This window comes from Rhinolophus sinicus, chromosome 4 (assembly GCF_057876585.1).
Source record: "Rhinolophus sinicus isolate RSI-liver-muscle chromosome 4, RSI-T2T, whole genome shotgun sequence".
Taxonomy (NCBI): domain Eukaryota; kingdom Metazoa; phylum Chordata; class Mammalia; order Chiroptera; family Rhinolophidae; genus Rhinolophus; species Rhinolophus sinicus.
This window is the reverse complement of record NC_142504.1, coordinates 25,696,080-25,709,327: the sequence shown is the minus strand read 5'-3', so window position 1 is coordinate 25,709,327 and position 13,248 is coordinate 25,696,080. Positions and strand designations below refer to the sequence as shown.

General features: G+C 33.6%; 2 protein-coding genes across 2 annotated transcripts; both read left to right on the top strand.

The window, feature by feature from the left end:
* The first annotated feature begins 244 nt into the window (after positions 1 to 244).
* Positions 245 to 1,156, top strand: LOC109444830 (taste receptor type 2 member 2-like). The gene has a single exon (XM_019726518.3). The coding sequence runs from the start codon at positions 251 to 253 to the stop codon at positions 1,154 to 1,156; it is 906 nt and encodes a 301-aa protein (XP_019582077.3). The 5' UTR covers positions 245 to 250.
* Positions 1,157 to 8,324: 7,168 nt separating this feature from the next.
* C4H7orf78 (chromosome 4 C7orf78 homolog) lies at positions 8,325 to 12,298 on the top strand. Its single transcript, XM_074339753.2, has 3 exons — positions 8,325 to 8,342; positions 10,378 to 10,479; positions 11,596 to 12,298. Exons 1-3 carry the CDS (start codon positions 8,325 to 8,327, stop codon positions 11,827 to 11,829), a joined length of 354 nt encoding a protein of 117 aa, XP_074195854.2. The 3' UTR covers positions 11,830 to 12,298.
* The last annotated feature ends 950 nt before the right edge of the window (positions 12,299 to 13,248 follow it).

Genomic DNA, 13,248 nt, shown 5'->3' with positions numbered 1-13,248 from the left:
ATTAGAAGACCTAACCATCATTCAAATCTTCAGATTTGCATTACCTCAGTTTCATTTGAAGAGCCTCAGATTTCAAAAGTAGTCCCTCTGATTTTCTTTCTTAGGTGAAAAGTCTAGTGCAAGACTGCACTTTTGATCCAGGAGTTGGCAGAAGGTCATATTTCTCAGTATCCGTTCCTACCTGCAAGACCATCTGGAGGAGGTATTTAACACCACCCACAACGAAAAGCTAAGATTTGTGGTAGGAAACATGACCTTCTCACCGGGTATTCCTCATTTTATCATCATTTCTGCAGAATTTATCACAGGGATTACAGTAAATGGATTTCTTATAATCATCAACTGTAATGACTTGAGCCAAAGCAGAAAGCTAGCACCAGTGCCACTCCTTTTAACGTGTATAGGAATGTCTAGATTTGGTCTGCAGGTGGTGTTAATGATACAAGATTTTTTCACTGTGTTCTTTCCACTCTATTATCAGGACACATTTTATGATGCAGTGGTTGTGCTCCTTTGGGTGTTTTTTAGCTCTACTAGTCTCTGGTCTGCCACCTGCCTTTCTGTATTTTACTGCCTCAAGATTTCAGGCTTCAGCCAGTCCTATTTTCTTTGGCTGAAATTCAGGATCTCCAAGTTCATGCCTTGGCTCCTTCTGGGAAGCCTGCTGGCCTCCGTGAGCACTGCAGCTCTGAGTATCACCGTGGATTACCCTAAAACGGAGAAATACTATGTCCTCAGGAATGCCACGCTAAGAACGACTACACTCAAGATACAGCCAATTAATGAAGTGCTTTATATCAACTTGGCACTAATATTTCCTCTAGCCATATTTGTGATGTGCACTTTTATGTTACTCGTTTCTCTCTACAGGCACACTCATCGAATGCAAAATGGACGTGGTTTGAGAAATGCCAGCACAGAAGTCCATCTAAATGCCTTAAGGACAGTGGTAACATTTCTTGTCCTCTTTGTTTTGTATTTTACCGCCTTCATGGTAAATGCATCATTCACTATTCCTTACAAAAGTCAACGCTACTTTGTGATAAAGGACATAATGGGAGTATACCCTTCTGGCCATTCGGTTATAATAGTCTTGAGTAATTCTAAATTACAACAATCATTCAGGAGACTTCTCTGCCTCCAAAAGAATCAATGAAAAAGAGGACCAATGTAAAATATTTCATATTTTCTTCACATGGAGTCAATGGACTTGTGTTTTGTTTTGTTTATATATATTTTGTGTGCTGTCTCTCTCTCTCTCTGGAAAATTCCTGCCCATCTCCCAACCCAAAGTCATGTGAAACAGTAGTTTTGATGTTGGACGGATAGGATATCTCTTTTTCTAGGGCTTGTGTACTTAAAAATATTATGGTAGTAGTAGAACATTTATAGCTAGTACTTGTGTTGGCATGCCAGGGGTGTTAGAAATCCAAATAAAATACTAAATCTTCATTTGCTGACCACTGTAGTTCTGTTATATCCTCCCAGGTCATTGAGAATTTTCTGGTTTAGATGAGGAAAATCGAATTGATTTAGTCTAAAACTTGGAACAATATAATAAGTTGGCTATTTGGTTGCACATAACTATTTTTCAAAGAGAGTCATTAGTTTAATTATTGTTAAAATGCAGATTCTATGTCAAAAGGGTATATCAAGGCAATGTACTCAGATAAACAAGTAATATCTTATTGCTTTTGATTGGTTACCAGTTGAGATTGATAAATGGTAAGCTGCAAATAGAGCTGTGTATATGCATATACACAGACAATCCAGGGTCCCCATTTTTCACAAGATAAAAAATATATATTTTTCATGCCCAAAGAGAATTGAGGTAGGTTGCAGATAAATCTTGTTGCATTTGGACAGCGGTGATGTGTAGAAGATGAGTGGGAGAGTGATGAAGCAGGCAGAGGAATGCCACACAGGTAGCATCATGGGCTAGTGGATATGCATTCTATGTATAGTCCTAGCAGGAAAACATTCAACTGGTGTCTTCACCCCTTACCCCTTAACTGGTGTCTGGATTCCTTCCAACTGGGAGTCTTTTCTGGAGTGTGGCAGCAGCAAATGACGTAAAGATCTTAGGGAAAACTTTGACATCTGTTGCTAAATTTGAATGGATTCTGCTCTTCAAAGATCTTAAATAGTCTTGCTTTGAGGAAGAAAAATATTTTTTGCACTATCTTACATCTCAGAGTTTCTGTTTGACTCTGTGAAATTTTTATTGGCTCTTAAACAAAAAGATGTCTAGTTATTTTTTATTTTATTTATTTATTTTATTTGTTTTAATTAAAGTTTATTGGGGTGACAACTGTTAGCAAAATTACATAGATTTCAGGTGTACAATTCTGTAATACATCATCTATATATTACATTGTGTGTTCACTAACCAGAGTCAGTTCTCTTTCCATCACCGATGTCTAGTTATTTCAATTGTAAATAAATTGTATTAAAGTGGATTAGAGGTTGCCAGGATGAAAAAAAAACAAAAACTTGATGTATGTATGTTTGTGAACATGTATATATGGATCTTTTTTTTATTTTGCAAAATATTTTCACATACAAGTATTTATTTCAGTCTCAGAACACTTTGTAAAGTAGGCAGTACAATCATCTCAATTTCACACTTGAAAAAGTCAATTCTGAAGAGGTTATTACATATGTCTACACTCAAGTGGTATAATTGGAACTCAAACCTGCCTCTTCTGTCTCTAAAGCCAGTAACTTCTCTGTTGGTTTTCTTTCCATTATTGTGTGTGTGTGTCTGTGTGTGTGTGTGTGTGTGTGTGTGTGTGTGTATAGTCATTTAAAGTAAATTTTTACTGATTACATTGTTGATGTTATTTTTATTTTATACTTTGGTTTATTTTTCCTTTAAAAAGAAATTTATTAAAATGTAGCTAACCTACACTATTCTTTATAGCAACTTTAGATTCTGAAAGTCATAACAAGATATACATTCAACCTATGACCTATTAACATCCTGTGACCTTTTCTCTGTATGTCCCTAGAAAGTAAATTAAGAAATATTTCACAAATCTCTGAATTATTGGTCAAATTATTTATTTTCTACTTCATTTCGTATTTGGTTTACTAATAGTCTGAAGTGATCTAAACATAGGTGCCCCAATTTACATTTTAATATCACTTGACTTATATGGTAGAGAAATTTCTATGGTAGAGTCTCACTTTGTATAGATCAAAACTCTCTGCTGGCAAAAACTGGTATTCACTGTTTTACATGCTGAGCTCTGGGTAGTTGTGTAACTGGAACTTACTCCTTAGATTACAGAACAGACCTAGAAGCTTTAACATAATCCCATGACTCGTGGTACCCATGGCCAAGCTGAAAGTCTTACTCATGCTAGTGCCTGAGGCAGTCATGGCAGACATTTCCATACTGAGGCCTGATATCATTGGGCCACTTATATCCTCTAATATATTCATTTATTTTTTTTAATTAAAAAAATAATTTTGAGAATTGTTTTTTAAATTATAAACTAATACATAGCCAATGTAGAAAATTGGGAAAATACACAAATATAAGAAATGAGCCTGATATAATCACAGGTAAATTTTTCATATACATTTTTTCAGGCTTTAAATTACATGTGAGAAATTTTGCATTTTTAATGGCTTCATAGTATTTCATTTCATAGATGTAACTTAGTTCTTAATCACTCCTTTATTATTGTATCTCCATTAACAAAGAGAACTACAGGGTCGAACATCATGTTTATATTACTGAAGAAAAAAAGGAACTCACCCAAACAAAACAAAATAACAAAAAAATGAAATAAAAGTCTACAATTAAAGAAAAAGGAGAATTTTTATTATTATTATTATTATTATTATTATTATTACTATTTATACATGAGTAATCAAGTTAGACTTAATGCCTTGAAAAATTTTGAAGTGGGAATTACTGGAATGGTCCTGTTGGCATGGGAACCTCTCTAATGATCTTATTATGGGTTGGGAATTCTTCGGAATGGAGCTGTGGAATCTCAGGCATTCTAAAATCTTATCAAGTCAAGTCTGTATAAAGTGGCATCAATGCTTTAAGGAACTTCAATAATCAGGTAATTAATTTTCTATTTCAGAATTGCTTACTTTTTTGTGTATATTATTCTTACTGATCTTCACAACGATGGTAGAGAATATTATTATCTATATTAAAGATGAAGAAATCTAAACTTGGAGAGACAATAGAATGGGTTATTTACCTAGACCTTAATCTCACCTTCTAAATCTAAATTCCAAATATTTTTTCTAAACGTAATTGTGTGTCAAAGTCACGAAGGACATATTTTTAAGTTGTGGATTCCCAAGCTTATCCTGGACATGGTGAATACAGGTTCTGGGGATGGAACCCAAGAATCTATATCATAAATCTCCACAGACAATTCTGATACAACTTTTGAGCCCAGAGTTTATGAACCAGGGTTTGTGGCCCACCACATTACAGCACATTAATGCTGCTAATTGGAACCTAGAAAATATATTCATGTCAATATAAAGTCTTTCTTAGCAAAAGTTTTTGAAGGCATTTAACTGACATTCTTTTCCATTACAAAACATTCATGTTATAAGTCACCCTTTTATTTAGACTCTTTTGTTGAAAGGAACTGATTTACATTTTGGTCACCTAATGTAATGAGACACAGGGAATGATAATGAAGAAATCCTGTCATGGAAATCCAAAAATAGAAGCTGAAGCTGGCTGAGTCAAAGGCAACTCTATAGAGCTCAATAGCCATAATTTTTGGAACTTTCTCTAGTGCCAATTCAATATTGTGAGTCAATCTGTCTGCGTATCTACTTTCCTCCCCTCACTATAAACATTTGTTCTCTGACCTCTATGTATATCACTTCTCTATCATATTTTTCTCATCAGTGCTTCTTATACATAATTCTTACTTCATCATAAATATACAATTTATTCTGGGCCTTGAGTATACCTCATAACTTCTCTCTAGCCAACCATTATATTTTAATTCCTATCAGTATATGTGATTTGCTATATTTCTCTCAATTCAAATTTTTCTAGAGTAAATCTGAACTACACATTTGTCATGATTATCAGACCATGTATTAGGATCACTGACTACCCATGGATCAGGGTCCAATTCTGAACCAACCAAGTTCAATCTGGAAAGCGAAGCCACTGGTCTGCCTAGGGCTATTCCTGTCTCTTCAGCTGGGTTGTGAGCAAGAAAGTTCCTCCGAAAGCATCTTGGGGTAGCAGGCACCAAGATTATCATGAATCTGTATGCTTCTGTAATGCCTAATTTTTTCAGAACTCAGATAAGGCAAGGGATACCCAATAGATTAAATGTCACCGGGAGCTTGAAATCCACAAATAGGAGTTTGACTTATCTTCCCACTATATTCCAGATAATTTTTTAAAATAAAAAATGACTCGTAATATATAAAGGTGAGATCTTTTACTGTACAAGACCATCTATACAATATTCACTAAATAAGTAAATACTGGGAGTCAATTAAGTAGGCACACGGCAAAGTCCACATATATATGTTTGCAGTTCTTAGGCACACCACCGCTGATTCAAACCTGAGTCTGAGGACATCTATATTTATTCTATTTCTTCTGGCTTTTTCCTCAGTAGACACAGCTCCCTCTTACTGATCTCAACACTGACAATTTACATTTAATTACTCAAAAGAGAGTTTTCGTTTTAGTCACTGGAGTTATTAGAGAGAAGGTATTTCTAACTTAAGTCTGAAATCTTACACCTCTTCTGTGCAACACTCCTTAAATAGTAGATCTTTTGAAAATTAAAGGCTTCCTCTCCACATACCCACACATCTATCCAAACTTCTAAAAAAACTAAGAATTACAAAATCTTATTGCTTAATAACTTCTTCCATTTTATAAGGCAAGCTTCTTGGATTTTACTGAATGGGTAGGGAAATTACCAATAAGTTTCACATAAGTAATTTCAGGATGAAAAGAGGCAATACAAGTGTCTCATGATCTGGGTTAGGAAGGGGCCACTCACACTGCTATGATAACCAAATGTTGCTATGTTGTTATCAGAAGGAGTTATTCTGGTAATAGAATGGACTAGCTTTGTATTAGTTACATGACCCTTGATTCCATGGAGTAAAAAGAGGAGGTCAATTTCAATGAGGATGTGTGCACTCCAGAAAAACCAGCTCTCTGTATGTTTGAGTCAAATGGGATAACGCTCAGTATGAGAGCCAGTAAGGGGTGGGATAAGAAAAAGGATAATGGGGAATAAAGGTATATTATATCAACTTTGCAATTTTTGTTCACGGTTCTGCTCTGTGTTACAGATTCTTCAGTACAGAGGTTCACTGACACATGGAAAATTATAGCCAGATTTCATGCTCAGAGTTGAAGGGAATGACACATTAATGGAATTCTTCTGATGATGCCGTCCTCTGAGCCCATGTTAGATGTAAAAGACAAATGAAAGAAAATATTTAAATGTTACAGCTCAGGAACTAACACAGAGGTTTTAAAGACAATGGAAATGGTACACCTTGGAAAATTATGAGAATTAGAGAGGTAGGGTTTTATGCACCCAGTTTTCTATGTTGTGAATCTTAACTTTCAAATTTAAGAGACCTTAGTTGTTGCAATATGTTTTACTAATTCATTTAAAAATTAATTTAAAATTTGTTAAGTTTATGCTTATGTCCTTTATAAAATATCTGACTTCTCCATTATGGTCTACTATAGGTTTCTCAATACCTAGTATTACAGAAGTATAGTAAAATGCCCCCTCCTTTTTTTTTTCATTAAATCACCTTAAAATCATTAATAGATTTTTTTTGGTTATTAGTTTTGTTTTGTTTTTTTGTTTGTTTGTTTATTTGCTTTTCAAATATATACTAAGTTTCCTAAGGAATTCTGTAGTAGCTCTACTAGTATTTCCAAGTGTTCTAACACATGCAAAATAATGTGTTAAAGCTTCTACAATAATTTTAGTCATAAAATTATATAAAGAGACAGCAATTATTCACTAGCAGATAATACGACCTTGTCTTTTCAACAAAGTTTCAAAAGATACTACCTCATTTCCCACTGTCAGTTCTCTCATTGTTCTGAAATGTAACTCATATGGTTTTATGGAGATGAACTCATGTAAATAACTGTTATTTTATTATCTCCGCATTTATCTCAAGCTTCAATTCATTCCTATTCATTATTTGAATGAATTTTTTTCATTCCTATTTGAATTATTTTTGGCTTGGAAATTGTTCCCTTTTATAATGAAGGAGAGACAATAGAAGCTAAGTTATTTAGCTACATTATGGCACCTGTTACTATTATTCCTTCTGCCCAAGTAAAGAAACTTCCTTATTCTTCTTTTCTTATTCTGGGCATAATTTAAAACAGATTTTACTTCATTATCAATTTATAGAGTATTTCAAACTATAGCTACTGGTTATATGATGATATTACTACAATGAATTTTAAGTTACTTCATTTTTATAAACATATAGTATTGAAGTAGATTTTTCAAAAGTGTGCATATCCCTTAGTACCTAGAAAGATAACAGTCAGAGTGTTGAGGTTTTTATTTGACACAAGACATTACTTTCCTAAATTTGTGGAAATTGAGTAACCGATCCCTGCACATCCCATAGGTATTCATGTACAGTAAAATTTTATTATACACTCAAAATTATCTTCCTGAGAGTAGATTTTTCAATGGTTCTATATATAACTTGAATCACTTAACTATGAAATAATAATTCCCTATCAGAAAATTCTGGAAAGGCATTCATGAAAGCATAAAAAAGTATTCCAGTAGTTTTTATGCTGCTCACCCATCCAAACCACCTTTCCTTCCTCTCCTTTTTATTAAGAACTTTACTATTATCAAGGATCAGAATTGATCTTAGTCGCTTTGAGAAATCTTCAGAGATGTTTTCAAACTTCAGGGAATTTTAATTTCCTATGAGAGTAACTGTCAGGACTGATCACTCGGCATTTAGTTCCTTGATTTGTAATATATTCTTATAGATTTGTATATTTTCTAACCAATTATATGTATACACACACATATATATATATATATATATATATATATATCTGGAGTTATTTTATATGTATTTTGGCACCCCTACCAACTAATATTAGTGAACTCAACATAGATACTTGAACATGGGATTTTGAGAAAGAATCATATACATCTCTTTGGAGAGAGAGAGAGAGAAAAATCAGATAACATAAAGATAGGTTAATTTTACTTCTAAAATTGTAAGAAATTGAGTAAGCTCAACTTTATTGTTATTTACACGAAGAAAAAACATGATAAAATTGAACAATGGGGGAACCAGTACAGGCAAATTTATCTTTGTGTCTCAGTTTATAAACTGGGATAGAATTATAAGTAATGCACTGCCACCCAGTGGCAAACTTTCACTTTAAATAAAATAATGGTTAAAACAGACAAAAGACTCCAGCTATTAGGGATCTTTTTTCAGGAACTTTTATACTCCATTAGGAAAATATGAGGAAAAGAGAAGTTAATACTCAGGTCATAGGAAATGTTAGACCAAACAAGAGTAAATAACTATCCCAAATCAAATAAACAAACTCTAAAGAAAACAGCACAAACAAAATTATTTTGATATTTATAATATAAGATAAATGGAAATTTGAATTTTGCCTAGATATTCAATATCAATAAATTGATGTTTATTTTTTAGATATCAAAATGGTGCTGTGCTAATGCTTTAAAAATAAAGGCATTTTTATCTTTTAGGGGAAAATTCAGGAATAATTATTAATAAAATGATGTGCTGCATCAAAATAATATGAGTAACGGAGGGAGATAAGTTGGAGTTACATTTGAAGAATTTGAGCTAAAAATTTATCATTTTTTAAGCTAGGTGATAATTACATGGGGATTCATTATACAACTCTGAATGAATATATCCTATCCTTAGGCCTATAATTCAACACATAAATGACTCTTGCCAAGTAAAGAGAAAATCAATAGGACTGATAATACAAAAAAAATGGCTAGCAAGAAATAATAAATTTATTCCAGTGGGAAAATATAGGAAATCAGTTAAGAGTGTGGCCTTTGGAATCAGATCATTCCTGTTCTTTCACTTTCTATTAATTTTGGACAAGTTATTAAACCTCTTTCCTTATTCATAACAAGGGACAGCAATACATAACTTTAAATGGTTATTTTAGGTAATGAAGGACACACTTATATACAAAGTAGTTACAACAGGGTTGGAATATTGAGGTATTCAATGAATGTTGACTACTATGAACTATTAGAATAAAGGTTGCAAAATCCAGAAAGCCAAAGTCCATATCCTTCTTTACTTGTTCAACGTATGTGATCACTTCTATTCATAGTAAATGAAAGATGTTACCTTTTGGAGATGAGGGGTGGTCAATTAAATACCAAATGTCACTGGTTTGGTTAACTATTTCACTAGGTCAGCTGGAATTATAAGACTTGGGTAAGTAAGTGTGGTGGGACATTTTATTTTGTTGAATTAATTTGTTTCTATTTGGTGAATTGGAGGCAGCATGACATAAATTGTGAAACCACCAGGTGTCAGTATTGTCACAAATTGAACCTCCACTGAAGATTTTTTTTTTTTTTTTTTTTAATTAACTTGGTCTCACATTGTATTTAATTAAAGAGTGAAAAATCTTATATTAGAGAGTTTCCTTTTTTAGGACTTTTAATATATCCTATTGGCTTGTGGCAGGACCTAGAGTCACTCACTAAGAAAAGAACCCTGTATAACTTCTGCGTGATACCCCCATGTTCACTCTTATGCCACATTGATTCTGCCTTCAAGCAGAGACATTTGTAATGTCTTATTTGATTAGTTTCTGGAAGTGCAAAAATTAGATTTCTGTTCAAATTGGTCCATTTAAACCATCTTTTAACAAAAACTACTTTTTTTATAGCTTACTAAAAAACAATCAATAGTTACTTTATTCCAGGCACAGCAAATTATTTTAGCTTTGTTCAAAATTTTTCTTATGTCCCTGAAGTAAGTTCAGCTCTAGAAATATAACATGTAACTCTATGTGCACTTAAGATTAAGTTGCCAGATTTTGAATAGATTCCCCTAATTCCATCCTGTTTAAAATACAATTTCTGATTTATTCACACAAGAATACTTGAAGTACTCTTCACCATAAAATGAATTCATCATACAGTATCTTGAATCTTAGATTATTCTTTCAAATTTTCATATGCAAGTTTTAAATACTACAACAAAATCCTCAAAATTGCATTTTTGCCAATGAAATGTTTATTATTTGGAAGAATCAAATTTCAAATGCAGTAAGAAACAGTATTTATTAATAATTGCATAATCTGTTCTTTACATATCTAGTACCAACGTGATTTACCAAACTTTGTAATAACTTACAAAAGAGACACTTTTGAATTAAAATTTAAGTCACAACACTTAATAACAGTAAGTCATTATCATAAAGTTATGAATATGGTAGGAAACTTTCTGCATTATATTTTAACAGTAATACTTATAAAGGCATATAACTAAAAAAGTGGGGTCTTTACTTATCACATTTAATATTAAATGGTAAATATTTTAAATGCCCAGTTAATTAAGGGTAACAATTCATTTACTTTGTTACCCACAATTTTAAATTTATTATTGAAGATTGAGTGTGCATTCAATGTATCATGTGTAGAGAACCAATGAGTTTCTGTTTAAGAGTGTAGACTCTGGAAGCAAGCTGGATAGCTTTGACTTTTGGCTTCGCTGCCCCAAATTATCTCAACTGTCTATCTCTTGGTTTCCCCTTCTATAAATGGGGATGTAATAATTGAATCTATATCATAGAATTATTGTGAGCATTATCTATTATATGTAAAGCAAATAGTTAATATATGTAAAGTACATGGTACACACACACACACACACACACCGTTATTATCATTATGGTGTCATTTGTATAGTGTTTATCTAGAGTTAATTTGTATTATCTAGCATTCTTATTTGGATAAGGGTAAGTAATATATGTCTGATATATTTAAATATTACAATTACATATCGGTTATAAACAAAACAATAGGATGTTAACAGTGGTTGTCCCCAGGTAGTGGGATAATAGTTGAATTTTATTTTCTTCTTTTTAAAATGAGAAACTAATAGTTTTATAACTGTAAAATTTAAGATAATTTATTTGCAAATAATGTACACACTTTAGCATGGATTACATTGATAAAAGTGTAGTCTAAGTGTGTAAAACCTGACGCACATCAACTTCCCTTATACGGTAGAAAGTAAAATACGCTATTCAAGTCATAAAGAACTATTGAGAAGTTTTAAAAAGGTTTCCAGGGAAATAAAGGAAGGTGGCTTTGATTTGGAGTTTGAAGAAGAAAGACAACATTAATTCCAGCAGAAACAGCAGAAAGGATAAGCAAATTTTATTTAGATTTGCACTTATAAATTGTCCAGCAATTTACTACTCCTGAGTCCTCACCTCTAAAACAATACCATATTCTGAGACACCATGGGCAAAGAGTCATGTAATTGTTAAGTTTCTCATTTGTCTTCATATCTCTAATATATGGGTGCCAGTGGCTGAAAGATGATAAACAGGATGGTATAGAAAGATGTATCACCTACAAGCCTTGTCAATGCAGCTGGGATTCAAAAGCAATTTTACCAAAAGCCAGGTGGCCCATTAAATCTGCTTCATACATGGTGAGTTTGACTTTCTCTACATTTGTTAGAAATGCCTCCAGCACTCTTGTTAACAATTGCTTTAATGCAGGAGTTTTTAATTTGTTGTTAGTGTATTGTATACAGTAAAAGCTTTCCTATCATTAAAAGTAAATCATGCAGACATCTGCTTTTATTTTTACATGCAAATAATGGATTATCTAGAATTTTGAATTTTCTTACTACAAAGACACGTAGATTGAGGCCTGAATATTGTGAGGAACTTCCCCCATATATACTCCCACCTCATTTGGAGCAGTCCATTTTGAGTGAATTACACTCCAATAAAAAGACATTGAAAAACATACTTTTACCATGGATCAAATTCTACCTTGCTTTGTAGCCCTGTACAAGTGTGTCTAAGCAGACAAGATGTGCATTTGGCATACAGAACAATCTTTTCAAGCAAAGATGATGAAATAGCAATTTTAAAAAGATAACAAAGCCCATACATGTTTACTTTCACTAACTTCCTTTGTACCATCTTCCTTAACAGATACAGAAGGTGAGGAGATGTGTATAGTGTGATTACAGATAACGTGGAAGAAAAGTTTACCAAGAAGACATTCAAGAGCAGGTGAGAAAAAATTTTAAGACTTATTATTGACTCTTTAGAAGACTTGTTATTAACTCTTTAGAATTACTACTCAAATGACTTTCTTCAATAACGTGTACCTTATCTTATAGAAATCCTGCTCTCGTACGAACTGTAAATAAAGTATTTTTAGTGGAGTCGGAAAGAATGAAGTCCCTCGATCAGAGAATTATTATTTGTCTTAGGTTTCACTTAGGAAAACCACCAGTGGTGATGTCACAATTCCAGGTTTGGCAGACACTGTTGGTGCCGTCCATATCCTCTCCGTCTTCATCATTCCCAGGCATTTCTGCCTCTTTCCTCTCCCTGCCCAACAGCTTTCTCGGGCTGCTGGAGCTGCCCACGAGGGTCAGAAGTGCTGAGGGTTTAACATCACCCAGCAACAAGTCCTCAAGCAATAATTGAGGTGTTCGTGCTCCCCAGGCCTCCCCAAGGGGGTTAAACTCCAGTTGCGCCAGTGGTTATTTGCAACTTGTTGGCTTCCTTTCTTTGCCTGTCTTGCTTACCCACATCCTTACCTCCATTTGAGCGATCACCTCTGCTTCCACTAGAACTCTTAAGTGTCTGCTTCTGGAGAAACCTCAGTCAGGACATCAGGAGGCAGTATATTGATCTTAGCAGGCAGAAAAACCTGGCTTGGAATTCCAGCCTTGCCAAGGGATCTTGGGCAGATTATTTAACCACACTCTCCCTCAGTTCTTCACCTGATAGATGGGAATGATGTGTACTCTCCTTAGACCCAGACAAGGGGGGTCTGCGTCACAATATGCCTTATAACTTCTCTTACTTGTCTTTATTCACTTGTCACTGTCATTTATGGGAAGGGGTCGAAAGGCAGATTCATATGGTGGATAGAGTTTGAGCTTTGGGTTTGACTAAAATAGATTTCAATTCTAACCAAACTCCCTATAACT

Excerpts from the sequence above, each read along its gene's own strand:
- LOC109444830 (XM_019726518.3), top strand. The coding sequence starts at position 251 with ATGACCTTCTCACCGGGTATTCCTCATTTTATCATCATTTCTGCAGAA.
- C4H7orf78 (XM_074339753.2), top strand. Across the intron at positions 10,480-11,595 it reads CAGTAAGTCATTATCATAAA|TGGCTGAAAGATGATAAACA; the intron begins GTTATGAATATG and ends TATGGGTGCCAG.